Source organism: Monodelphis domestica, chromosome 4, assembly GCF_027887165.1.
Source record: "Monodelphis domestica isolate mMonDom1 chromosome 4, mMonDom1.pri, whole genome shotgun sequence".
Classification (NCBI taxonomy): Eukaryota; Metazoa; Chordata; class Mammalia; order Didelphimorphia; family Didelphidae; genus Monodelphis; species Monodelphis domestica.
In genome coordinates, this window is record NC_077230.1 from 197203127 (window position 1) to 197221732 (window position 18606).

At 33.7% G+C, this 18606-nt stretch overlaps 1 protein-coding gene across 1 annotated transcript in view; it reads left to right on the plus strand.

Annotated features, from left to right (window-relative positions):
- The first annotated feature begins 899 nt into the window (after positions 1-899).
- Positions 900-18606, plus strand: part of DNAJC10 (DnaJ heat shock protein family (Hsp40) member C10) — a 39756-nt gene continuing 22049 nt past the window's right edge. The window contains exons 1-12 of the mRNA XM_007494479.3: positions 900-1357; positions 3266-3610; positions 4590-4755; positions 6297-6347; positions 11234-11316; positions 11586-11717; positions 12627-12720; positions 13652-13729; positions 14783-14826; positions 15317-15454; positions 17205-17294; positions 17850-17963. Coding sequence (XP_007494541.1) covers positions 3404-3610; positions 4590-4755; positions 6297-6347; positions 11234-11316; positions 11586-11717; positions 12627-12720; positions 13652-13729; positions 14783-14826; positions 15317-15454; positions 17205-17294; positions 17850-17963 — 1197 coding nt within the window. The 5' untranslated portion in view covers positions 900-1357; positions 3266-3403. The remainder of the gene's footprint in view (positions 1358-3265; positions 3611-4589; positions 4756-6296; positions 6348-11233; positions 11317-11585; positions 11718-12626; positions 12721-13651; positions 13730-14782; positions 14827-15316; positions 15455-17204; positions 17295-17849; positions 17964-18606) is intronic.

Sequence of the window (18606 nt, forward strand, 5' to 3'; positions counted from 1 at the left end):
TATATTTTTGTAGAGGTAAGTTCTTTTCTTTTCTTTGATTGCTTTTAGGTAGATCCGTATCTTTCTAGAGGAAGTGGAGTTTCTCGGATAGCCCTACAGTGAGAGTTAAGAGGCTTACACAAAGGGTAGGGTTTTGTTTGTTTTTAACACAAGAGAGGAGAGTAATACCTTAGAACACAAAGGAAAAGTAGAGTGGAGTGGAAAAGAAACACAGAAAAGGGAAGAACCACTACTTTTTTGAGGAATGAAAAGTCATAGCACGGGAATGGAGCGTACATCAGGAAATCTTATCAACCACAGAATGTTCAGTCAATTTGAGTTATAAATCAGTTCAATTCTCTTTATTGATGATAAAACTAGGGTGCAGGGAAGTTGTGACTTCGCTAAAATTACATAGCTAGTTAGGCCTAGAACATGATCTCCAAAGAATGATAAATGAATGTTACACAGAAGGCAACAGTGATATATACAAAATAAATACTAAGTAATTTGGAGACCAGAAAAACAAGAGACACTAGCAGTGGAGAGGGAGGAGTGGCAAAGAAAGGTCAAGTTTGATGTGAGCCTTATCAGAAAGTAGGATTTGGGGGAAAGGGTAATATGAAGGGAGGAAAAGTAAATTGCAGGTATGGAGCGCATTCTATGCAAAGGCAGGGAGAATGTCCTTTTTAAATGTCCCTTCACAATTAGCACTGGGCAATACCAGGGAATTTCCTAAAAACTGTATCAAAAGCTTCAGTAAGTTTCCTTTTGGCAGCAGTTCTTCCCAAAAAGATTCTCCTTTCTCGTCTCAATCTGTTTCTCGAAAGTGTGGCAGGTCAAACGACCAGGGTCAGGAGGCAGAGAAGGCACCCCACGCCTAGGCCTGTCACCCCTCCCCAATCCCCAGCTCCTGGGTCACCATGGAGATGGAGATGGCGAGAGGCAGCACTCAAGGCTCCACCTTCCAGGCGCAGAGCAGCCCAGGCCGGACAGCAGTTAACAATAGCCCAAACCCTGGACACATTGACCTTGCCCTTCTTTCAGAGATCCGGATCGACGCTGGAGCCGGAACCGGAGCCGGAACCGGACACGTCAGATGCCGCGAGCTAGGGGACGTCACTCAGACTACTAGCCGGCCCCAACCCCATACTCTCCTCCACCCTAGCCCTTCTCCCACAATGCTCCGCGCCGGGTCTGCCCAGGCTCCGCCCCCTATTCGCTTCGCTCCGCCTAACCCGGTCTGGCCTCCTGGCCAGAGGAGTGGACGGGGCTGCTAGCTGGAGGCAACGTTTCCTCCTCCTCTTCCTCCTCCTCTGGTTTCCTCGCGCTGCTCCCTCGGCTCTGCTCCCGACCCCGGCCGGGAGCTATCGGACTAGTACGTACTACACCCTTTCCCGCACCCGCAGCAAGAGCCTTCCCCAACTCGCTCCCCCGTCCTCTCGGTCTCTGGGCCATCCCGGGCGGATGGGCGGAGGGTATGGGGCCTGTTTGGGAGGAGAAACTCGGGGGGGCGGGGACAAAGGGCCGAAGCTATCGGCCCCTTTTGGGGAGGCCCAGGGCCCAGAGAAATAGCCCCGGGGGAGGAACGGCTCCGTTTGGCGGGAGGAGGTCAGCATCCCTGGAAGGGGAATGTGAAAGAAATTGTAGACCGCTCCCTGCCGCCGGTCTCTTCTCCTTCCCAGCCAATCCTAAGTTATACCCTTCCCGGGTGGTTCCTCTCACGCTGTCCTCCCCTGCCCAACTCTGCCCATTTCCACATTGTCACCACCATCCTCTAACGGAGTCTGTCCAGCTCTTCCAGCATCTCCCAATTTCTTCAACCCATATTTGTACCCAGCCTGACTTCCTCTTTCTTTGACAGAGACATAGGGGTTCTCCACCCATTCAGTGGAGAAAGATGTGAAGGAAAGAATGAGGCAGCCTCCGTCCTTCCTAGTTCATGATAGACCTGAAACATGCTGCACTTAAGTTCACACAGTGCAGGGACTGAGATTTGGGCTGGAATGCTAATAGAGGTCACACTGTACCTGAGTAGATATTCTGTCAATTTCAGTAATTACTTTTGTTCTGCTTTGGTTTTTTCCTGGCATTTTTCCAGCCTCAGTGTTTATTCCTAGCTTGTTCATGGGTGGGGAAGAGGGAAGGGAGGAAGTGGATTAGAACTGAGGACCATTAACAGGTAAGGAACCTAACACATACACACTTTTTAAATAAATAAAAACTTGAATTAATAATTATAGCATTTATATTACACTTTAAGGTTGTCAGACTTTACAGATTTTAAGCTCATTTTTTTCTTACAATCCTGATACAATCACTAAAAAGAAACTAAGGCAGTTTATAAGACTTGTCCAAAGTCAGTGAACTCAGGTCTACTTGACTCTGGCCTTTGTCCACTGTGCAGACTAAATAATGGGAAAGACAAGAAAAGGGACTGATTGACAGTGCTTCTTTGTTTTTATAATGATAATAACTACCATTTTAATAGCACTTTTATATTTTGTATTTTGATCTTCACGACAATACTGTGAGTTAGATGTTATTGCTTTGCCCATTGTGTATCCTACCTTCTTCCAGTTAAAAAACCTTTTATGGCAAATTTGCATAATCAAGGAGGTCTGTTAATTTTTTAAAAGACTATGTGACCAAAGTATGTCTCTCTGAACATACTGTTATGAAAGTGAATTTGTTTTTGCTTTTACTAAATTGAAAATGCTTCCAGTTGTAATGTGAATTCAGTTCTTTAAATAAGACTTTTTAACCATTCAATTTATAGTTAGTTAGTAAATCCACTTCCTTTAGAAGTCAAGAAAAAGGGATCTAACATGTAAATTATTATTATTATTGAAAATAGATTGGGAATTTTATAAAATTAAAATATTAAAATCTATTTCTTAGGGGCATTTGAGTGCCATGACAGACTACCCTTTTGAGCCTTTTGTTTTCAACTTCCTAAAAAATAACTTTATAACAATGAAACCTAGTATAACTGATCATCAACTGAATTATCTATTGAAGGGGAAAAAAATTGGAGAACTTTGGAACATTCAGCACTTCAATACATGTGCTCTTTTGAGAACTCACCCTTCATTTTTTGACTCCCTGAGTTGCTGCATAAAACTCCACCATCTGGTTTCTGAAGCAGAGCTATTTCCCTAAGTGAATCCCTAGGGGATTGACTTTAGCGCAACTAAAAGATCTAATAACATTTGACTAACAAATAATTCTGTCATTTATTTTTGTGATTGAAATAGATTTTAAGTTCTTGATTTCCTCTCTTTAGGTTGCAGTTTTTATAGAAGACCATTTTTAAAAACTTCATCCATGGACTAGTATGGACTACATCTCTTCAAAGTTCAGTACTGAACTGGCTGTATATCCTAATATTTACTTGAATTAGAACTTATGTAAGAAAAAAAGGATGGAAGGGTGGTTACAGAAAATAGACTATGTTAGAGACAGGAAAAGAACTTTTGTCTGTTTCTTAATTTTAGTATATCTTACTGCTTTAGTCTACACTGATAAGGATTTTTATAGTTTACTTGGAGTATCTAAAGAAGCAAATAGTAGAGAAATAAGACAGGCTTTCAAGAAGTTGGCATTGAAGTTACATCCTGATAAAAACCCGGTAGGTAGAAATTATTTGTATACATTTTTGATGAAGTTACTGAAATAATAACATCTTTTAATGAAATTGCATTAATTAATTTTGAAAAATTTTATCCTATAATAAATTTAGAATTTAAGTGATGCATATTGAAATATTAGCATCACAATATACATTTTCATTTGCTGTTAGAAAAAAGATGCTGATTTAATCTTTGTAATAGCTGAAGGACTATTGTTAAATACATTTAAGGGTTTATACAAATTATCCCCCTTATTTATATTGGTGTTTAGAAATCCTATTCAACTATTACTATAAAAGCAGCAATAATACAAACAATTAGAGGGAAGCTGATTATCTTAAGCATTTTAGAAAATAAAGAAATTTGTTTCTCCTCCATGTTGAAGTGTGTAAAAGAGTGTGTGTGTGTGTGTATGTGTATATGTGTGTGTGAGAGAGAAAGAGAGAGAGAGAGAGAAAGAGAGAGAGATAAGAAGCTCTAACAGTGATAAAGATGAAAATATTTGCTCCTCTTTCCTGGGGGAAAAGAACGAATGTGCTAGTGTTTTGGCTCTCCAGGAAAAAGAAAAATTAGAAGTCCTACATTCTTTCATGCTTAATTTGCAGTATTAACTTTTCTCCATTACTATCTCAAGCCTAGACAATTAAAAAACAATAATTCAAACCCTAATTTGTAATGGTAGCTGATTTCTTAGGTACTCACACTGAAAATTTAACAAACCAGTTTGAACTGGTTACAGCACACTGCTGGATAATGGAGAAATTTCTCATTTTTCTATATCCTGATACTTTGCAATGGTTGTAAGAACCTAGAAAATAGATTTCAACCTTGAGCATCTTTATGTCATTTATTCTTCCCATCTTTTTCTATAGCATTTATAGTTCTCCAAGACTTCTTGAATTAAATCTGTAGCAGAATTGTGAAGTGATAAACTTAAGTTCATGGCTTTGTAACCAGTCTGCCATTTTTATTTACTAGAGTAACCCAAATGCTCATGAGGAATTTTTGAAAATTAATAGAGCATATGAAGTATTGAAAGATGAAGATCTTCGGAAAAAATACGATAAGTATGGAGAAAAAGGACTTGAGGATAATCAAGAAAGGGGCCAGTATGAAAGCTGGAACTATTACCGATATGATTTTGGTAAGACACTATAATAATGTCACAAAATTTATCATTCTTATTTAAGATTATATTGAAAAGTTTTTATTTTGTATGATAACTATTAATTGATCTGCATTGTTACTATAGCATATTATTCCCAAAAAATGAAAATACCTCATTATATAGATACTATTTTCATAATTTTGAGGTATTACATCTTCTAGTTATTGTTTAAATTAACATTTTTTTAAAATCCACACTAATTTGATCTTGTAATATCTTAATAATATATCTGTTGAGACATTCTATGAATTTGCAAAAAGTAATTCTTATAATAAAAGTTAGAGTTCACCTTGAATTTAGTTATAGGATAAAGCTTTACATCAGATACTTTATCCTTCATGTCTGCCCTAATAAGCATTTGGTTTGAAAAAGTAGCAAAAAGACAAAAATTGAGGTTAGGATGAACAAGGACAAAAAAGAGAAATCAAGTCCTAAAGACAGCAAAACAGAAAGGAAAAAAGTAAGAATGGGTAGATATAGACCTTAGCCCTATCCTCCAGCCTTGGTAGTTTTCAAATGTAATTTTAGTGTGCTTTTCGTATCAAGCTAAATATATATTGGCAGTTTATATATATATATATATATATATATATATATATATACATATATATATGCCAATATATATTTAGCTTGATATATATATATATATATAATTTGGCAATTTTAGAATACAGAATATATTAAGAAGAATTCTTTGTCTAGATATTTTTTTTTTAGTGCAAGAATCTTCAAATTAGTTCCGATCATCTTCATTGTGTTCAGTATTATGCTACTTTTATAGTTAATATGACTTAATCTGTTGCAAGGCAGCATGGCTTGGTGGTTTAAAAAGCTAGCCTTGAAATTCTTGCCTTACCTCTAAATATAGCCTGGCTGTGTAATTAAGTCATTTTGCCTTTTTTTGCCCCCCCCACAACAATGTAAATGGCATCTAGATGGTCCAATGGATTCAAGACTTGGAGTCATAAAGACCTGAGTTCAGCACAGCCTAAGACACTAGCTATATGATTTTAAGCAGTTTGTCTACCCTTGGCTACATTTTCTTTAGCTGTAAAATGAAGATAATTTTATCATCTGCCTTCCAGGGTGGTTACCTATTCTAATAAATCACAGGTCCAATTAAAAAAAATATTTTGTTATTGTGGGAACTTTTTAACATGGAAGAAAAGTTCTTCATTTATTATATTAAATGACTATAATGCTATATATGTTTTACACTAGAAAAAATTAATAAAATCCTTTTTTTTAATTTGGATTAAACATATTAAATGGAAATTTCCAAAAGCTAAAGTAGTAAGCAGTCAGTTTCATGAAGTCATGGTAGTTTAGTTTTCATTCATTAAATATGTCACTAATCTTATTCATTTCGGACTTTTTCTTTAGCATTTTTGTGCATGTTCTCTTCGAGTGTAAATAAGATGTAGAGTACTCTTAATTTTGAAGTATCAGTACTCAAACTTAAGTGCACTTTATATTTTGTTTTATAATTTTGGTTGTATATATCCTTTTATAACTAGGTATTTATGATGATGATCCTGAAATTATAACCTTGGACAGAAGAGAATTTGGTAAGATTCTAGAAGCATATAACTTTTTCAAAAGCAACCTGATGATGACATGGAGTCATTGAGCAAAACTAATGTTGCCCCATTATAGACAAAAGAATTTTATTCAGATTTTTACTTTATACAACTAAGGTGGCAAAGTTTTATTTATTGTCTATTTTAATTGGTAAAAGAATATGGCATGCAAAACATTATTTTCTAAAAATACAGCATTTTTAACATATCCTCATCCATTGAATTATTATAAAGTACTTTTGTTTTATTATTTTCATTATCAATGAAATCACAGGTCTAGTCCCTATCCTTCTTTAATGGTACAGTAAAAGTAAAATCTTTTCCTACCCTTTTTGTGCCACCAAATTATATTCATCAAATTTATAGTTCCACTTTGTACTTAAACTCTGCATTAGGGGATCTGTGCACCTCAGTAACTAAATAAGCCATGTGACTTTGGACATATCACCTAATATCTTTAGGTCTTGATTTTCTCATCTCTAAAATGAAGGAAGTTAGAACCTTCAGATATTTTGATTCTGCAGATTTCTTGACATCTCTTTAGGAGAAATGTAATTCATTGTGATATTTATTGTTAATATATGAATAAAAAATGTATGACTTCCATAAAAATTCATATATCAAAACCCTCAAAATACTTTTTTGTTAGCATTAAATTTGATTTAATATACTAAAACTGCATTTTTCTAACATTTTGGTCTGGTTTGGAGAGAGAGAGTAATTTATATATCCTATCTCTCCACCTTCACATCCACCCATCCCCCATATTTTTATGGGTGCAGTAACCAAAAGAAATTAAAGGCTCAAGACCTGAGCATTAAAAAGTGACATAGTATCATGTAAATACTGATTTGGGTCTCATAAGACATAAATACTGGCTCTAATGCTATAACAAGCTGCTTAACCTTGAGCAAGTTATTTAAGCCTTCTCAGCCTTAGATTCTTCATCTGGGAAAAGAAAAGGTTAGATTAATATCTTGGGAAGTTGATGCAGGTGGACACAAAAGAATGTCTTGCTACTTTCTTATTATTTTCTATCCTAGACTAATCAATCAGTTAAAAAAAAAAGTACTTGTTATGTGCCAGGAATTGTGTAGATAAGTTATCACTACCATCCATGAATTTAAATTCTAACGGGGGGGGGGGGGGGGGGGAGATAGCATGTGGATTTGTCAGCAGATACAAAATATATATAAATTTATATACAAAGCTATCAGACGGAAAGGTCACAGGACCCTGGGACAGATATTCTCTATAATGTAGCATTTGAATGGAGTCTTAGAGGAATCTAGGAGTTCCAAAAGGTAAGAGGTGAGAGAGGAGACATTGTGACAGAAACCTTCCATTCCAGGGACAGGCGGCAGTTAGTACAAAGGAAGGAAATTAAGATTTGTGTATGAGGAATAGCAAATAGGCCATTGTGGCTGGACCATAGAGTACATGTTGGTAGGTAATAGTGGTAAGACAATTGGAAAGAAAGGGGGAAGATTGTAAAAAGTTTTAAATCCCACATAGGAGTTTTATTTGATTCTACAGGTAATATGGACCTAGTGAAGTTGAGTAGAAGAGTGTCATGGTCAGTACTACACAATTGTTTAAATCCAAAAATCACTGGAGTGGAGAGAAACTTAAGGCAGGGAGACCTTAAAAGACCTTATAGTCTAGACAAGAGGTGAAGAGAGTCTAAACTAAGATAATAGAAAATATAAGTGGAGAGAAGGGCACATATGTGAGATGCTGTAGAGGTAGAATTGACAAGATTTAGCAACTGATCCGAGAGAGAGTGAGGAATTAAGGATGATATTTTGAGGTTGCAAACTAAGGTTGACTAGGATCATGGTGCCCTCAAGAGTAAGAGAGAAGTTCAGAATTAGAGGGTGGTTTTGAAAGGAAAGATAAGGAATTGTTCTTTGGACAGCAATACTCTGAGACTTATTTCTAATATATTAGTACGTTGTAAATTCCTTATCTGGAATATACTCTCTAATTTTTGCTTCAGAGAATCACTATCACTATCTTCCTTCAATGAAGCACATGAAGCCTCTGCTAACTTCCACTACCAATTATGAGAGAAGGGACTTTGATTTGTCTTGGTATTCCCCTGCATCTTGCATGGTAATATGTAAGATACATCCTAAGAGTTATTTCCCTTCATGTTAGATAGAACTCAACCATATCCACCTAAGAATTTTTCTATTTTTCTCCTTAAAAAAAGTTAAAACCTGAAAGGGCCTTACCCACCATGTTCCGGTTTTATAGTGAGAATAACCTTGATACCCTTCTAGGAAAAGAAGAAAGAAATGAATCAGCATTTCCTTTGCCTTCTCCTAAATAACCATCTTCTGTCCTAATAAAGGAAAGTTTTTCTTTAGAGGATACTGCAGTGTGGCTGCCTTGGATGTTCAGAAAGCTTGTTCCAGCTACTTTGAGAAGTAATATGAAAACTAAATTTCTTAAATTGCTCTAAAATTCAAGGTACAGCTAGAGAAACAGTGAGCAAAGTAGTGGCTCATAACTAATTGAAATTTGTTATCTCAACTCCAAGTAGGTTGTACCAATTCAATATATTCAGTGCCTCTAAAAACCACTGCATGCTTCAGTACTTTAAATCACATCAAATTTATAATTAGTAGCCACAATCAGAAACAAAACAAAACAAATCTTTGCCAAACAAATTATTTTACTCAGGTACATAAAGAAGTACGTCTGGAATGAAAAAGAAAACAAGATTTACTTTTAAATCACTTTAAAATAGAAGTTTAGTCAGTCAACTAACAACAGTAAGATTTTTGTCTTAGTATATATCCTTTCCACAAGTTAACATTCAGATTATCATTGTATACCTTTGGTATGTTTTCCCATGGGCAGCATATGATTTAGCTCTATATATTATGTTTAGTTGGTCTTTATAGCTAACCTGAATGAGTGATACACATCTAGAATATCATGAAATCTTTGCTTTACTATGACATCAAAAAATTTAACACCTCCCCTATTGTCTTCTTCAGTCTTTTCTATCCTTAAAAAAAAATTCACTTTAGACCTTGTTTCTCTTCTCCCTCATATAGCCAAACTCCAAGAGTTTTCTATGCTTATTGTCCCTATTTCTCCTCTTCCATTCATTTTTTAGTCTTTTGCATTCTGACTTCTAACACAACCATTTGACCAACTCTGTTCGCTACAAGATTATCAAGTGCTTTCTTAATTGTTAAATCCAGTGACTTTCAATTCTTCTTGACCTTCAGTTTTTTTACACTGTTGACCACTCCCTTTTTATCACACTCACTCTTTCCTTGACTTCTCTGACATTGCTCTCTTGGTTCTCCTCTTTTATAACTGCTCCTTCAAAGTCATTTGCAGTCATTTTCTTCCTGCTCACTAGTATGAGTATCCTTAAGGTTTTGTCCTGGTTCTTTTTCTCTCTCTAATGTAGAGAGAGAAATCTCTCTACATAGTCAGGCTTAATTTCTCTGGAGCTTTAAAAATCAATAATATGGAAATAGTTCTTGATCAATGATACATGTAAAACCCAGTGGAATTGTGTGTCAGCTATGGGAGGGAGGTGCGGGTAGGGGAGGGAAAGAACGAGAATCTCATAACCATAGAAAATATTCTAAATTAATTAAATAAAATTTTCCAAAGCCTTAAAAAAAAAAACAGTTTCTATAGAGCTTTAGTTCTGTATTACCAACTGCTTGTTCGTACCCATCACCATGGGTAAGTCCTATAGGAATCCCAGTCCCAGCATGTATAAAATCATTTTTTCTCGCAAACCTTTTTCCATATTCTCAAATTTCTGTTGATTATACCATGATTTTTTCAGTCATTTGGATTTGAAATTTGAGGTCATTCTTAATTCTTCTATCTCCCTCATCCCCTATACCCAATCATTTGCCACGTCTTGGTGATCCTACCTCTACAGCACTTGTTGATCTCTCTCCTTTCCACTCTTTCTACAGTGATTTAAGGCTTTATCATCTTTAACCTGGATTACTGCAGTAGATTCCCAACTGATTTATCAACTTCTGGTATCCACCCTCTCTAATAAGTCCTTCTTACAACTGCCAAATCAATATTCTAAAAGACTGTATCATCTCTTATTCAGAAATCTTCAAAATCCTCAATCTGGAATTGAAAGCACTTTACAATTTGGTTTTACTGGCCTTTCTAGACTTATTTCATAATATTCCCCTTCATAAACTCCTTGTTTCAGTTAACATATATGTCCCTCATCATGACATCATGACATCTTTCACCTCTGCCTTTATATGAGTGGTTCTCCTATGTATGTGTGGAATGCACTTCCTCTCCCTCCTGTTTCATGGAATCCATAACTTTCTCCTACATAAGGCTTTCCAATTCTCTTTGTTAATAGTTTTTTTTCTTGAAATTAAAGTTGCATTATGTACTTCTTGTATCTCTATGTTAGCATGTTATTTTCTTTGAGGTCAGGGACTTTATAGTTTTTGCCTTTGTGTCACCAACACCTAGCATAGTTCCTGGTACATAGTAGGATATTCACTAAATACTTGCTGGTCAATTGAGGAGAGCAAAAAGAATATTTTGTGAGCCAGGCTTCACTCATTCCCCCTTTTTCTGACTTTTGTAGTTCTATATCTGGAATTACATTGGGGTTTAAAGCTACTACTTATTGTATAGGAGAGGAGGGTCGAAAAGGACAGGGGAGGAAAGAAAAGACATTATGTTTCTGTTCCCTCAAAAGTCAAGACAACAAGCCTTACACAAAAAAATCAGACAAGAAGTGTTGGCATATTTTCCTTTTTTGTGAGCAAGACAAATGTAACTAAACCAAAACATTAAGAAGTCTTTTTTTTATAAATCATTTTTAATTTTATTTTTCATGTACTTTTTAGATGCTGCTGTTAATTCTGGAGAGCTATGGTTCATAAATTTCTACTCCCCAGGATGTTCACACTGCCATGATTTAGCTCCCACAGTATGTATTCATCTAGCATCTTAACATTAGGCTTTTCATTTTTCATTTCCAGCAAATACATGTTGACATAATCATTTTTTTAAAAATTTGTTTTCAGAAATGTTTCAATCAGAAGTAATTATTACTCTTAGAACATGATTTTGCTTCCATAAATGCAAACTTTTATTTGTTTTTTCATTTTCCCCTCTTACAATCCTTTTGAAGGAGGTAGTGATTTAAGTCTTCTGGGAAGTAAGAGAAGTTTCTTTTTCTTTATCTTTTTTTCTTAGTGGAGGGAATTTGCTAAAGAAATGGATGGTTTATTTCGCATTGGAGCTGTAAATTGTGGAGATGATAGAATGCTTTGCCGAATGAAAGGAATCAAGAGTTATCCAAGCCTCTACATTTTCAAATCTGAAATGGTAAGAAAAAAAATAGTCATTCATGAATGTTGAATATAGAGTAGTAAACAACAAAATTTTAAAAATAACCCATAAATTTAGGATTCCAGTCAAAAAAACTCATTTTAAGCACCATTTCTAATTGTGTTAGCGATGATTGCTTTTTCACGTTATTGTCAGACATTTTATTAAGTCACTACTTTCATATATCATCATAATCCATTTCTAATTTGTGTTCTTTTTTCATAGACATACATAAGAATATTGTCTTTAACATATGAATATTTTCCTACAGATAAAATAAATCCTTCTATTTTTCTATTACTTTAAATGACAGCCTTAATGGTAGTTTTTTAGTAACTATTTCATGTCACCTTGAAAATAAGTTTATTGGGGTCAACTGGGTTCTTCAGTGGATTGAGAGCTAAGGCTAAAGCTGAGAGATCCTAAGTTCAAATTTGGCCTCAGACACTTCCTAGCTACATGACCGTGGGTGCAAATCACTTAACCCTCACTGCCTAGCCCTTACCACTCTTCTGCCTTAGAACCAATACACATACTGATTCTTAAGATAATAAAGGTAAAGGGTGGTTTTGTTTTGTTTTTAAAGAAGGAAAGAAAATGTATGTATTAAGACATCCATTGAATAGTATATGGAAATTTACATGACTCTTAAGTTGTGTTATAATGGTATTTCTTTTTCTAAAATAGATACAAGATCCACAGTTCTTAGAATTAAGCAAAGAGATTTAAAGTTTTTCTTCTAGACCTGTGGAACAGCTTGTGATTTCATCTTTTTAATGAAAATTAACATTTATTATACTTACTAATCAAATATATGGAGGAAGCTGCAGTATTTGGAATTGATTATACATGAAGTAATATATTTTAAATATGAAAACAATTATTTTTCACTCTTTTAAAAAATAGAATCCAGTGAAGTATTTTGGAGAGAGAACAAAGGACCACTTAGTGAATTTTGCCATGCAGTATGTCAGAAGTACAGTAACAGAATTATGGGCAGGTAATTTACTTCTCTAATTTAAACCGATACCTGTATATCCTTAAATTAATAATAAGTATAATTTGACAGTGGTGATATTAATGGACAATTCTTTTTACTAAATTCAGTAGATTTTTGAAAGCACCTTTGCCACTCTTCATACAGGGCCCCCATCTTAGGGTAGGAGATCTTTGTCCAAGAAATCATGAAACTAGTTAATCCCCTACATAAATATAGGTTTTCAAAAATTATAGTACTTTTTGCAGAATTTATTATGATTAGGAATATTAATGTGACCAAGGATGAAGATTGGGAAAGGGAATGGTTAGAGCTGGATTATACAAAGATAGAAAACCTCTTTTTTTGTTTAAATAAGTTGATTATGGGAGAAAAAAATAAAGTATATTATGTCATATCCTATATTTATTAGTTTTGAATATGGTTTTATAACCTTGAGAAAACTGGCTTTTATTCTATTTACTCTCACTGATTCTAACATTGAACAAGTCAGTTAACCATAGTATATAATTCATTCTTATCCTTCTTATTCTTATCCTAGGAGTAAGAACATGATGAAACTTTAAGAACTTCAGATGAAAGTACCTAATAAAGCACAACATTTCCTAAATTAACTTCTTATTTCAATAGACAACATTAAAATCAGGAATTAAATAAAATTAAGTGAATCATTAAAATTAATTATTTTAAAACAGTTTATTATTACACAATAATAAATTAAAATTAAGTGAAGAATAATTATGTGTTTTAACTGAGGAAAAAATTATTCTTAAAGTTAACTAAGTGCAGTATGGCTACAATTGAATATATTAAAAATTAATTTGAAAATTTTTCATGGGATTTTGAATAAGTGGGACACAGTCTTGAAAGAAAATATTGAAATGTGCTCCGAATTGTTTTTGATATATCTGTGTGTGTGTGTGTGTTTTTAAAGGAAATTTTGTTAATGCCATCGAAACTGCCTTTGCCTCTGGTGTTGGCTGGCTCATCAGTTTTTGTTCTACTACAGGAGGTAAAAATATTTACTTTTTATTATGCCGAGGAGACAATAAAATTTTAGTTTAACGTGATACTTTTAAGTTTGTAATCTAAAACATTTCAGAAAAAGAAAAAATCTAAACTTAGAGATCTTTTTATGATTTTATATGTAATTTGAATAAATTTTTTTTCATCATGGGTACCAAGCAAAAGAGTCACCTCATTTTTAGACCTACAAATATTAAATATAGATACTCTGAATGTGAGATCTTTATCCAGTTGCCAAACTAATTGTCCTACTCTTGGAAGAACTAATACCCCAATATTGATCTCCTTTAATTGTAAACAAAAGCAGAAAATAAAAAGGGGAATGGCCCAGATTCTTTTTGGAGAGGTTCATAAAGATGCTTAACAAGTTGTTCATTTTATCACAAACTAAAGTTAATAAGAAGCAATAATACATTACTAAATGCAATAAGAAACATGATTTCATGAGTCTCTTGGCCATTCCACATTTTGGTGCTCATGATTAACATAAAAAATCAAAATGAAGATAATTTCAGCCTACATAATATCAGTTACAGAAGGTGAAGGTATAAAGAAATTCTATGAAGAATGTGGCAAGATTCTCCAAGTTATTTTATTTATGATTGATATTGATGCTGATATTGAATGTCTTAAATGAGAAAGTGGACACAGAGCAGAATAGTGAAAAGTGCATTGGAAAATATATCTCAGATAAAACAAGTCTACCACCTTCATACCCGATGTATTCACACAATCCATTTACACCACAAATTGAGAAATGGAAAAAAGATTGAGATGACATTTATTATCATCATGTCTTACAAAATCTTAATAGATATAAAAGGTACTAAAATGTGATCCAATGAATCTTAACAAAACTCTAAACTGAAAGTCAGTTCAGAAACCTACCAGATAAGGCTTCAACAACTTTTAGTAAAGGTAAATCTATTGATTGAGGTCCCTATATTAATAAATGTGATCTAACCATGGTGAGAATTATGAGAAGGGACAATGGTTGCATATGTCTTATAAAACTGATAATTTTTTACCTTTGTTTCAGATTGCTTAAGTTCACAGACACGTCTTAAGCTGGCTGGCATGTTGGTAAGCAGGAATGAACTTTGTTAAAACTCCACATTAAGTTAAGTAGTATACTTGAACCCTTGCTATCTTTACCAACCACTGAACTAAAAATTTCTGTGGAAATCATTAAGTTGGCCATCAATTTCAAGTAAAAGCTAAAATGGCTGTTATTTCACATAAAGTATCTATTTCAGGGTAGGGTTTCTGATTGATTTTTTCTCAGCATTAAAACATTTTCCCAAACATTAAAACAATATCAAAAAAATCATAAGTTTATTTTGGATTCATTTAGAAATAAGCCAAGAAGACCCAAATGAAAAATAATGTGATAAAAAGTGTGAAAATAGGTTATTTCACAGTGTCTAAAAAAAATCTGTTTTTAAAATAAGAACCTTAACTTACAGTAGTATGATTTTACGCCTTAATTTCTGCATACTTTTTTTCAGAGTTTTTCAGATTACATATTTCCAGCTGAAGAATTTAGTCTTCACTTTTTCTTTTTGCCTCCTAGGAAGGCCTTGTTAATATAGGCTGGATGGATTGTGGTACTCAGGGTAACCTGTGTAAAAGTCTAGACATCACATCAAGTACTACGGCTTATTTTCCACCTGGGGCCACCTTAACTAATAAAGAAAAAGGAGGTGTTTTGGTATGTGTCATTTTTAAATACTTTCCATGCTTGTTTATCATTTTGCCAGGTGGTCAAGGAGTGAAATCAGTTCTCATTTATTTATGTGGGGAGCATATTTAGAAAAAATAACTAGTTCCTTCAATTGTGGTCCAGTAAAAGTTAAATGTAGGATGACTCTCGCCTCTTGATTCTTGGAACCTGTCTTCTTAATCCTAGAAGTACAAAATGCATCAAATTTTGCAAAAAAAGATCATTATAATTTTACTTCAGAATAAAAATTTTCATCCTTTTTTTTTGGCTCCTTGGATTTTAAAAAATGCATTATATCAATTTATGCAGCTTTGTTCTTGAAAGTATTCTGAAATTCTGATCCTACTAGAATGCAGCTCCAAATTACATTTGCTTTTTTGACTCATGTCACACTGCTCTGCTGCCTAATTCTGCTTTCTGCATTCTTTGTCATGTTGATTTTTTAAACCTAAGAATAAAACTTTATACTTATTTTTGACTTCTTGTTAGTAGGTTGATCTCAGTGCTCTAACCTATCAAAATATTTTAATATCCTGACTGTCATGCAGAGTGTTAGCTTTCATCCTCAATTCAATATCATATCAAATTTGATATGCCTTTGTCCAAGTCATTAATAAAAATATTAAATAGCAAAACAGGGCCAAGCACAGATCTCTGGGAATCTCCACTAATGAGTTCTCACCACATTGATTTTAAATCACTAATAATTATTATGTTTTTTGTAGACTGAACTCTTCCTCTTTTTTTGAAATTGTAGACCATATTTGCCCTTCTCCAGTCTTGTGTTCCATGATCTTTTAGATATTACTGATGTGACTCAGCGTTCACATCTTCCAGGTTTTTCAGTACCTTAGAAAACAGATCATCTGAGCCTAGTTGTTTTTTTTTTTAATTTCATAAAGGGTAACCTGGACATCTCTTATAAGCTTTTTTCTTACCTTGGAGATCAGTTCCTTGTTAACTGTCCTTGTTCTGTCATTTCCATTGCAAAGTTCATTCTCCTTGACAGAGAAAATAATTGAAATGAGAATTGAGCTACTCTACTTTTTCTTTAGTGTCAGTTATCATTGCATCCACACTTTCTAAAGGCCAATCCCTTTTTCTACTAAACTAGCTTTAAAAAAAAAAAAAACTTGTCCTTAACTTCCTTTTATAGCTTCTACTCATTCTGAGTTTTAATATGTCTAACATGATTTCTGTTGGACCATACCATGTTCTATTACTTACCTGTATCTCCTACTCTTTCCTTTTAGACAATTTCCATTATTCCTTCTCAGTTGAAATTGTTTTTTCTTCATATCTACAGAATTTCATCCTTGGGTTTCTCCCATCCTTCCTCTGTTGACTTTCTCTATAGAATTTCATCCTGCAAGAAAGGCTACCTCCCCTTATTCTGAACCTTTTGAAATTTACCTTCCTAAAATCTAGAGTGCATTTCAGACCATGACTGGATTTCTTCATCTTCTGAATTACAAAGTCAGAGTGAATATTCATTTCCTCCTAGGGTTCTCATTTCCAATTAAGCATTTAGGTCTAATAGGGATTCAAATAAGATCCAACCTGCAGTCTCTCTTTGTTATTCCCTCATGATTAAGACAAATAAAGAAGTTATTAGATGCTTTGCTTTTAACAAAGAGTATTAGGCAGGTGCCTGTATAATGAAATCCCCAAACATCATTATATTATTTATCTCTTATGAACCTAATGGATATCTGATCTGCTATTCTCTTGATTCTAGTTTCTCAAATCCCTGGATGCCAAAGAGATTTATATGGAAATAATGCACCATCTTCCAGATTTTGAAATACTCTCTGCAGATTCACTAAAGGTAATATTTAATATTTAATTACACCATCAGCTTACATTTCAAATAAGGTTAAACTGTTTGTATATTCTCCTACTTTGGTGTATGTACATAAAGGTTCACAAGTTAAAGAACTTAAAGAATTGTTCATCAAATTATATAAGAAGTATTGGTGATTGTCCTAGTTATCAACATGAAAGATTTGTGCTCATTTATTTCCATCTCTAACCTCACACCCCCAAACATCCTTCCTGTGAAAGCTAAAAAATTCAGCTTCATTTCTAGTTCTTTAATCATATGCAGTTAAATAATACTCATCTCTTGGTGAAGTGTTCACTAATAGGGGTTTCATTATATTTTCATAACTCAATGACATTTAGCCTAATGTTCCTTTAATATTATTGTAGGTAGTTTATTACATATATGTAAGAGATAATGAAGTTACAAAATGAACATTTGAATGGGCCTTCAGTTTGGAAAACATACTTGAAGTAAAAGAGTAGATAATGTGAATCTTTTAAGAGACAGAAATAGAGTTGACATCCAAGTTTCCCCATGCTGATCTTTGTTGTTTTTAAGGATCGATTGGCTCATCATAGGTGGCTGCTCTTCTTTCAGTTTGGAAAAAATGAAAACTCAAATGTTCATGACTTTAAAAAGTTAAAATTTCTTCTTAAAAAGGAACATATTCAGGTAAGAAAGTTGTTCTGTGTTTTCAAGTATAATTATGCTTTAAGTGATGTCAAGGATCCAAAATGTCAATTTTGCTTGAAATTCTCTTTTCAGATTTCCTGGTTGGGTTTTCTTTTGTTTTTCCATTCCAGATTTTAGGAGACATAACTCCTAATGATTAAAATGTATTTCCTTCAGGAATTGCTCTCTTAATCAGTCTGGCTTTATACTAGGTTTTCTTAATTGTTTATAAGTATATAAATGTTCTATTGGAGAGCAGACTGCTTAAACAGTTTTACAGAATTTACTCTGAAGCATCCTTCCAAATTGTTTGAACTCTTTAACAGAGAAACTTTTTTTTTATTTTTTGAGATGAAATTAACTTTCAACATTAGAGATTAAATAAATATTTCTAAACTAGACAGTGAAGATTTCTGATGTCAATAAGTTTTTCAGTTTTGCCTGGTTTCTGTTTCATTTGGCATCAGTTGAAAACATGTTAGAGAGGAAGAGGGGAATAATTGGAAATGTAGATTATATGAAAACAAGAAATATCCATTTAAAAGTTTTTAATTAAAACTATCAACTGAGAATAAAATGGGAAAGAATTATTTAAAATTTTCTTTTTAAAAAAGAAAACAAATAATAATAAAATATTATTTTA